At 43.8% G+C, this 10366-nt stretch overlaps 1 protein-coding gene across 1 annotated transcript in view; it reads left to right on the forward strand.

Annotated features, from left to right (window-relative positions):
- The first annotated feature begins 586 nt into the window (after nt 1-586).
- Nucleotides 587-10366, forward strand: part of Senp7 (SUMO specific peptidase 7) — a 107491-nt gene continuing 97711 nt past the window's right edge. Inside the window, exons 1-2 of the mRNA XM_029544337.1 lie at nt 587-601; nt 2843-3382. Of these exons, the coding sequence (XP_029400197.1) occupies nt 587-601; nt 2843-3382 (555 nt within the window). The remainder of the gene's footprint in view (nt 602-2842; nt 3383-10366) is intronic.

Genomic DNA, 10366 nt, shown 5'->3' on the forward strand with positions numbered 1-10366 from the left:
AAGAGACATTGTTTTAAATCTTATCTCTATAAATCTACTTTCTAGGATAAGAATTACATAAAATATTATCTCAATGTAGAAGTATCCTAGAGGCCTAGTTTTCTGGGCTGGTTTTTGCCATGTGTTGTTATTTAAAATGACTCCAACCCTGAGTTACCAATTTAAAGCTAACTTTCTTGTGACCAATATTACACATTTTTGATCTTACCCAATAATTTATAATCCAATATTCTATGACCAAGTCATACCGAGCATATTTACACCTTTAAGACCAGTCAAAAACCAAATGAAGTGGTTACACAAATCTTATAAATTTAAACCAATCAAAGAATTTTACTTTTTTTTAGCTATAATTTTAAGATTAAAAAAAGCACTTTGTCATTTGCTGAACCCAATTGCAAAGAATTTTCTAGGAAAAAAACCAACTATCAGCTTCTTTTGCCTTAGAACTAAGAAGCTGCAGACTCTTCTTTTAAAAAAAAAACAAAACAGTTTTTCAGCAGGAGTTCCCTGCTGTGTGTCACTCCTGGCTACAGTGCAGGGCAAATTAAATCAGCTTCCACTGTGTAAACTGACTAAATCTGAGATGGAAAGCCAGCAGGTAAAGTTTTAACCATTTTTTTTTTTTCAACATGAAACAGAACAATAGTCATTCATACAACGAAACAAAGACAGACATGAATTGACACGTGGACATATTGGTGCACCAAACACAGACAATACAGAGAAGGTAGAGAACTTGATGTAACCAAATCTAAGAGTGTCTCCTGTTGGGGCCAGAGTGAAGACCGGACATCTCTGGATTTCCCTCTGTCCCTGGGAGACTTTCGAAATCCATTTTCCTTCTCTCTTGATCTCTTTCTCTCTCTCCCTAATTTTTTTTTTTTTGAATTTTACTCTTTTTATTTTATTTTATTATTTTAGGCCCTACTCCTCTCACCTGATGCATTTCTTGACTGAGGAAAAATGCCTGTTTCTTTTTTACTCCCATTTTCCACTGTCAACCCCTAGCTGATATCAGCGCTGGGCCAACGCTGACTCAGTCTAGCCTGTATCCCTTTGCACCTACAGCAACAATTTCGAAAAGATGAAGTTTAAAGCCAGCGCTAGCATGAATACAGAGTGTTGCTCACTGTGCCAGATACACCTTCTTCTTAATCTTTCTTGTAGAGTCTACCAAGACTGTGTTCTCTCAGTTGATCCACCCTTACTCAGGTCACTGTTTGGACACCACCTGTAGCCGCCTGCGGCCACACTAACTGGGTTCCTGAGTGGGAGGCTGGAGCTGTATAGGAGAGACCGGGCAGAGAAGTAATGAGACCAAGGCAGATTTCTGATCAAGGCCTAATGTTTACTAAGAGTCTGTGCTTATATAGAGGGAAAGCCCATCCCCTGCCAAGCCAGGCTTCTTGATGCTTTGTTGCTAAGTTGTTAGCACTAGTCTGTTAGAGCGTTTAGCATTAGATCGCCAAGTCCACAGGTTGTTGGCTATCTCAGGAATATCTCAGGAAGACAGGTTCAGCCTCTCAGGGTAGCTGAGAGCAGAGGCAGGTGACAGAACAATAAAGCCATCTAGGTCTGAAGGCTCCACCCCAGGTGGTCTCATTCTCAGTGGCAGCAAGGTCTGAATCAGTCTGCTTCAAGGATGGGGGAGGCTACAAGGGGGCACTGGAAGAACAGTGGGAGAGAATAGTGGCGATTGTGAGACAGTAACAGATGGCAGGTGCAGGGAGAGAATCCTTGGCCTCTAGAGTGGAGCTCTGGGACAGCCTGGGGCTTAGCATTTGCAGGAGTAGGGAAGGTGAGAGGCCAGGAGCTGGGGTAGGGGTATTTGTGGATGGGGACTGTGATGGTTTGTATATTCTTGCACCAGGGAGTGGCACCATTTGGAGGTGTGGCCTTGTGACCTGGTTGGAGTAGGTGTGTCACTGTGGGTGTGAGCTTAATACTCTCACCTTAGATCTGGAAGTCAGTCTTCTACTAGTAGCCTTAGGATGAAGATGTAGAACTCTCAGCTCTGCCAGTGCCATGACTGCCTGGATGCTGCCATGCTCTCACCTTGAAGATAATGGACTGAACCTCTGAGCCTGTAAGCCAGCCCCAGTTAAATGTTGTTTATAAGACTTGCCTTGGTCATGGTGTCTGTTCATAGCAGTAAAACTCTAAGACAGGGATTTAGGGGCTTTGATATGCAACCACAGGTATATGTCAACGAGAAGCCATCTGCCCCATCTGCTAGGCAAGGGAAATGCTAGCGTTTATCTATCAGAAATCTAAGTGCTGGGCCACGACTGTTATTTTGGATATTACAGACGTCCCAAGACTTAACAGTACCAAACACACGCTTTATAGTTTTTGATAGAAAAGACTCATATTTGATTATTTCTTACACCAAACAACAGGAACAACTACATTTTGCTGTCCTGGTTTCTAGGTTTGAGTAGGCTTCTTGAGGACAAATAGCTAGAAATACCACAGACAGTAGCTTCTCATATTTTGGGGGTAATTTCGTTCAAAAGGTATAAAAGCAGAGGTACTCTGTATTTTTAATTTTTGTCAACTCAAATTTTAAAGTCAACGGGTTAAAAAAATCGTGAATCAAGTTTTACTTTTCCTTAGGGACCCTCGTGGTGAAAGTCTCCTCTGCCTAACAAATGACAGATAGGCGACAGCTCGCAGGCAAAACAAGGCCCAGGAAGCGCTATCTCTGGCAGAGGTGGGAGGGGCAAGGGACTTCCGGTCGGGGGAGGCGCCGGCTAGTGCGCAAGCGCGAATCCCACTTCTGGCTTTCTCTCTTCCCCTCCCCCTTCCTTCCCCAGCCCGAGGGGTCCTGTGGTGACAGCGCCTGGAAGTGGGCCTGGAGGAGCCGGTGGAGGAGAAGATGGACAGGGCCAGGCCTGGGCGTCGGCGAGCTTCGTCAGGTGAGGAGAGCCGGCGCGAGGGCCGAGCCGACCGTGCTACCTGCGCGGCTGGCGGCGGCTCCGCGGCGCGGTGGGGAGGGCGAGAGGGAGGGAGGGCGAGAGGGAGGGAGGGAGCGGCGGGGGCGCGCATAATGGAGAGCTCGGGGGCCGCACCCGCAGCTCTCGGCAAGCCTCGGCCGCCTGCCGCTTCTGCACCCCTTTGGTGTGCTCCCTCTCCTGGGACACGCTCCTTGATTGTCTTCGGTCCAGCGGTCTTCTCTGCTGGCTATAGCCGCTGTCCTGCCACGCCTTCCTCGCGATTGCACCCGCGGTCACTTTCACTCCCACCTTCCCCGCACAAGATGTCACTTTCCTCGGATCCTTTGACCCCTCGCCTGGCCGGCTTCCCTCCTTCCTTTGGCTGGTCAGAGAAGCTGCAAGCGAGGAAGGCGGGGCTTGTGGATCGCCCCGCAGCTCCTCGAGTAAATAAATACTCCTGCTGTCCCTCTCGTCCGATAGGCTCGTTTAATAGCGTTTTTCTTTTCCAGCCTCCAGCATCTTCCAAAAGTGATTCGAAAGTCAATGGATTTGAAGCCGTTTTTGTTGTTGTTGTTGTTGTTGTTTTTAAAAAAAAATCTCAGCCCATTTTTTGGAATTGTTTTAAGACTTGAAACTCAAGAACCTCTTTTAACTTTTGTATAAAATGAGATAGAGCTCCGCCCCGTCGACAAGTTATTGTTATACATCTCATCTGTTAAGTGGACCTCTTAAGTCCTCGAGTTGGCTCCCGTGTGCATAGAAATGCACTGTCTAGTACATAAAACAATGTCTATGAATTCATTGAGTTGTTTTTGTTTTCTTTTGTTTTTCTGTTTTTGAGAAAGGGTCTCTCTGTGTAACTCAGGATGGGGTCATATTCCCAGTCCCCCTGATTACCTCTTCTGAATGGTGGGGTTACAGGCCAGCCCAACCTGCCACCCCCTCACCCCCTATTTTCCTCTTTCTGTTTTTTTGAGACAGGGTTTCTCTGTGTAGCCCTGGCTATCCTGGAACTCAATTTGTAGACCTGGCTGGCCTCCCAACTCAGAGATATGCCTGCTTTTGCCTCCCATGTGCTGGGGTGTTAAAGGCTTGCACCACCAACAACTCAGCTCAACCCATTGTAAACTTTCTCATTATACAGGTTTATTTTGGTAGAGCAAGACTAAGCAGTTCCAAATCTATTTAGGTATGCCAGTGGCAATGTGTCTAACTGAGGGCTATGAGCACTGATCTCTGAGGACTCGGTTTGATAGAGTTGAACTCCCAAGATCTCATCATATGCAATCGATCTTATCAATATTTTTGTCTTTTTTTTTTTTTTTTTGGAGGGATGGTCATGGTCACGCAGCCCTGGAGCTCAGGAGTCTCCTGCCTCTCAGACTTTTCCGGTTCTAGGATTGTAGGTGTGTTGCTACCACGCCTAGCTTTTTTCCCCATGTGTATTTTAAAGATATTAGCTATTCTTTGCCTTTGAAATTATATTTATGCAAGACATAAAGGTGTTTTTGTATGCATGTCTCCACTGATAAGTTTTTGTTTTAATATTCCTGCTCCCTGGAGTCAAGTAAAATTGACATACTAGAAAAATGCAGAGTCTGGTATCATTGGGAGTTTGAATGGAGAATTTTAGGTGTAATCTTAATCTCAGTTTAAGATGCACAGTTCCTCCTTCATAAATACCTTTCATCTTGGCTTGGTACATTTACATGTGTTAGTGTGTTATATGGAGATGTTAGCCTTTTCTATCCATTGGCAAAATCTGTGCCCTTCACCTGGCTATATTCACTTATTATAGTTTATTTGATGTATATACTTTTAGAAACAGAACTTTGAGCGGTTAAGAGCACTGACTGCTCTTCTGAAGGTCCTGAGTTCAATTCCCAGCAACCACATGGTGGCTCACAACCATCTGTAATGGGATCTGATGCCCTCTTTTGGAGTGTCTGAAGACAGCTACAGTGTACTTTCATATAACAAATAAATAAATCTTTAAAAACAAAAACCAAAACAACAACAAAAAGAACTTTGAGAATTAAAAAGTGGCTAATCTGAAAACACACTGTTATTTATGTTAGCTATATCTCTAGGAAAGATCTTTTTGGGTGAATTTTGAGATTAAGGCCCCAGATTCATAAAAATTATTGGTATTCATGTCACTAGAGAATTTTTTTTTTCCATGACTCTCCTTTGGAAATGGCCTTTCTGCAGAGGATGTGTTATCAGAACCATTCAGAAATCTAGTTTTCTAGCCCCCCCCAGTATGCCTTTTGTTGTGAAATATGAACATTAAAGAAATTACTTAATAGTATATTTGACTTTTCACATATCTATTAACAGAAATATGCTGTCCTTGCACTTGTTTTGTAGACCAGGCTGGTCTCAAGCTCAGAGATCTGCCTGTCTTTGCCTCCTGGGTACTCAGAATAAAGACATGCGCCACCATCCCCATCTTCAAATATTTTAGTTTTGATTTATATATTTTATTTTATGTCTATGAGTGTTTTTCCTGCATGCACACATGTGTACCATGCATGCTCCTGGTGCTTGTGGTGATCAGGAGAGGACATCAAATCCTTTGGAATGGGACTATAGTTGTGAGCCGTCATGTTGGTCCTGGCAATCAATCAAACCTATGCCCTGTGCATGAGCAGTTAGTGTGTTTAACTGCTGAACCATCACTCCTGTCCCTGGAAACAGTTTGTAGCAGAGTAATATCACCTCCTTTTTAGCATGACCCAGTTGTTTTCTTGACTTTGTTTTAGAGTGAATCTCTTCATTACCTGAGATTCATATAGTCATCAAAACCAGTGGTCCAGCACTCCGTCTTCCTACTCACGGTCCAACACTCCATCTTCCTACTCATGGTCCAACACTCCATCTTCCTACTCACGGTCCAGCACTTCATCTTCCTGCTCACGGTCCAGCACTCCATCTTCCTACTCACGGTCCAACACTGTCTTCCTACTCACAGTCCAGCACTCCATCTTCCTACTCATGGTCCAACACTGTCTTCCTGCTCACGGTCCAACACTCCATCTTCCTACTTATGGTCCAGCACTTCATCTTCCTACTCACGGTCCAACACTTTATCTTCCTGCTCACGGTCCAGCACTCCATCTTCCTACTCACGGTCCAACACTCCATCTTCCTACTCATGGTCCAGGACTCCGTCTTCCTACTCACGGTCCAACACTCCATCTTCCTACTCATGGTCCAGGACTCCGTCTTCCTACTCACGGTCCAACACTGTCTTCCTACTCACGGTCCAGCACTCCATCTTCCTACTCACGGTCCAACACTTTATCTTCCTGCTCACGGTCCAGCACTCTATCTTCCTACTCACGGTCCAACACTCCATCTTCCTGCTCCCGGTCCAACACTCCATCTTCCTACTCATGGTCCAACACTCCATCTTCCTGCTCACGGTCCAGCACGCCATCTTCCTGCTCACGGTCCAACACTCCCGTCTTCCTGCTCACGCACTCACAGAGCTCATCCCAGTCTGAGATCTAGTTTGCAAGTGTCTGAAGATGACATTGGTGGACTGCACCTTCTGCACTCTTTGCCTGACAAACTTTAATTCTTTCAAAAACCCTTTCAAGTGACCTATTATTTTTGATTTATGGATGAAACTGGGATTTAAGAGTCATTAAGCATCTGTAGCAAGAGCTAGTGTTAGAAACAGGGCCAGGATTAAAAATCTGGTCCTAAATACAGTATCTATATCTTTAACGTCTTTTACTGCCATTTTACATTAATTTTTCATACTTTGGGGAAAAAAGAGTTATGTGGCTAAAAAATAACTAGTTTGGGTTTAAAACCAAAAACCAAACTACCTTCAGGGTTTCTAAATTCTTTGTGTACTCTTGTACATTGTGGCTCATGAAGAAAGTGGCTTTCAAGTGAGGGTAGCAGAGAGGGGCTGAAGGGAGGAGAGGAAGGGGAGAAACTGACATAATTCTATTTCAATTAAAAACATAAAAAAGAAAGAGATTGGCTGTGAGGACTGGTAGGTGGCTCAGTGGGTAAAGGTGCTTCCTGCCGAAACGGATACAAGAATTCACTTGGTGGTGAGAGAGAGAGACAACTGAGCATTGTCCTCTGACCTCCACATGAGCGCTGCAGTATGTATGACTCCTCCAGCCCCCAATAAATAAATGAAAATATAGCTGAGTGCATCCTGATTTCTTCTTGAGGGCTTAGTGTCCTATTATATATTTTTCTAACATGCATCAGTTGGTCCAGGTGATATCTGTTTGGAGTATTAGAAGTATAATGTGACCTGGACCAGCAAGTTCTTTAGCGACTGGGTCCTAAGGGTGATTGATAACCAGGGGATGAGAAGATAAGATAGGAAAGCAAGGATCAGGTCTTGCACAAGCTATTAATGCCAAACAAGTTTACCAAGAAGTACAGCATCTTATATATAGTTTGTAGGGGGAAATGGAAGAGTCAGCAGAAAACTATCATAATGGGACAGTTTGCAAGAAGCTAACAAGCAGTTTTTCACAAAGAGAACACAAGATATCTCAAGTTCATCACAAACCAAGTGCTCACTGGCTTTGGAAGGGAAAAGTTGGGTTCTCAGGATCTGGAAAACAACAGTTCCCCCGGGGCCCTGGCCGTTAGCTGGCCTGGCCAAACATGTACCTACCTGTTCTACACGAGGGACTAAATTCCCCCTCTGTGCATCAGGACCTCAGGGAATGTCCTGCACTGGCCTCTTCCTCAAAAGCAATGGACTACGGTTAAATTCAAATTAAAAAGCTGCACTTAATCACGGTGAATCTGCATTATTTTCCAAGATGATACCTAAGGCAGTTGAAGTGAGTAGGATTGTCCATAGAAAGTATAAAGAGCTAGGCATGGTGACACACATCTTTAATCCCAGTACCATGTGACTTCAAAGCCAGCCTGGTCTATATAGCAAGTTCTAGGCCAACTAGGCCTACATTAGAGAGAACACCCCCCCCCAAAAAAAAAACAAACCAAAAGCAAGCAAACAAACAAAAAACCAAAACAACAACAAACCCCAAAACAAAACATGGTCCGATAATTTGCAAATGGAGAAAATTGGCAAGCAATTAGGTAGGTAAAGTAGGAGTAGGGTTAGGAGGGGAGTGGAATGTTAGCATTTCAGAGAATGTCGTGTGAGGGATTTGCCCATAGAGGCTACCTTTCCTGGTGAATGTGGTCCAACAGCAACAGAAGGAGGCAGATGTGAAGAACCTGAAGGAGCTAAGTGATGGGAGGAGGTAGGCCACAGGAATAAGCTGAGAAAGCGAGAGGAGGAGAAGTTACACAAGTTGGAGTAGGAAGTCAGGATTAGAAAGAAAAGAATATGAAGTCTGATTGGCAAGGGACTAGGAAAGGTCAGCAGAGAAGAAGATGGTTAACGATGTATCAGGCAAGCTGTAGTTAGGGTGAGGGGCATGGAGGAGATCTGATGACGGGGAAAGTGGGGATGAAGACAAATACACATACAGTTTGAGAAGTTAATATTGCAGTCATGGGGTCTGGTGAGATGGCTCAATGGGTAAGAGCACCCGACTGCTCTTCCGAAGGTCAAATCCCAGCAACCACATGGTGGCTCATAACCATCCGTAACAAGATCTGATGCCCTCTTCTGGAGTGTCTGAAGACAGCTACAGTGTACTTACATATAATAAATAAATAAATCTTAAAAAAATATATTGCAGTCATGGCTTGTTGTGAAATAGGCGAGGTATTATGAAAATGGAGTTTTAAAAATCTGAACTCAAGAATAGGAGGTTATGTTGGGTAGAATAAAGGACGTAAGTAATTTCAGAGTTTTAAAATGTGAGTTTGCGGGCTGGAGACATGGCTTAGTGGTTAAGAGCACTGACTGCTCTACCGAAGGTCCTGAGTTCAATTCCCAGCAACCACATGGTGGCTCACAACCACCCTGCGTCTGAAGACAGCTTCAGTGTACTTAATTATAATAATAAATGAATCTTTGGGCCAGAGTGATCAGGAACTGAGCGAGCAGAGTTGACAGGAGTGAGCGGGGCTAACCAGAGCAAGCAGAGGCCCTAAAAATTCAATTCCCAACAACCACATGAAGACTCACAACCATCTGTACAGCTACAGTGAACTCATATACATAAAATAAAATAAATCTTTAAAAAAAAATGTGAGTGGTGCACACTTTAATCCCAGCACTTGGGAGGCAGAGGAAGGCAGGTTCTGAGTTTGAGGCCAGCCTGGTCTGCAGAGCGAATTTCAGGACAGCCAGGACTATACAGGGAAACCCTTTCTTGAGAATAAAAAAAAAATGTGAGTGTGCAGTGGTTGGGGATACTAAAGTTGATAATGAATCCACTGAGACTAAGCAGTAGGAGGGAGCAGAAGAATAAGTTTAGTTTAATGTAGGGTAAATTGATGTGACAGGACGTAGAGTCAAGGAAGAGGTTTTGGGGCCAAGGACAGCATGTGAAATGAGAGGTTTATCTTTCAGAAGTTGGGTGAAGCTGGGTGTGGTGGCGCACACATTTAATCCCAGAACCTGGTAGGCAGAGGCAGAGGCAGAGGCAGGTGGATCTCTTAAGTTCAAATCTACAATATCTTACTGAAAAAACTAGTGTAGCTGTAGGCTTCTATAATCCTAGCACTGTGGTGGATAGAGACTGACAGGTTGTGGTCCTATTGGCTGCTGGCCTTCCAGGTTCAGTGAAGGAGACCTTGTTTCTAGTAAGGTAGCGAATGATACGCAGAATACCTGGTGTCTTCTGTCCCTATGTACTCAGAGATGTGTGCAGCTTGCACATGTGCCTGTCTGTATACACTCTACATGTCCATTACATACATGTACTCAAACATGCAAACAAAAGTTTGCTTCTCCATCATTTATTGTGACAAAAATTATTTTCTTGCCGAATTATAGTAATATGTCACAAGTAGATGTCTTGGTGTTATGTGTATACACATGCATTTGTATGCAGTTTTTATTATGAAGTCTGCTATATAATTTGGTAGGTCACAATTATTTATTTTTTTATTTTTTGAATAGGATCTTACCATTAGCTTTGGCTGTCTGGGAACTTGGTATGTAGACCAGGCTGGCCTTGAAATCACAGACCCACCTGCCTCTTCCTTCTGAGTGCTCGGATTAAAGGCATGCTCATTATACCTGAGATGAGTGGCACGTGATAGTATTAAGCAAATTATTTGCTGATTGAGAGAATTCACATAATTCCTTCTGAGTGCTAGGATTAAAGGTGTGCTCATTATACCTGAGATGAGTGGCACATGATAGTATTAAGCAAATTATTTGCTGATTGAGAGAATTCACATAAGTAAAACCCACAGGAAGTCTGAAAACATGAGTAAGGAGTTAAAGTGTTTCCATTTATGCAGTGTTGTGTGGCTTTGTGTGTGTGTGTGTGTGTGTGTGTGTGTGTGTG

The sequence above is a fragment of the Mus pahari genome, chromosome 12, assembly GCF_900095145.1.
Source record: "Mus pahari chromosome 12, PAHARI_EIJ_v1.1, whole genome shotgun sequence".
Lineage (NCBI taxonomy): Eukaryota > Metazoa > Chordata > Mammalia > Rodentia > Muridae > Mus > Mus pahari.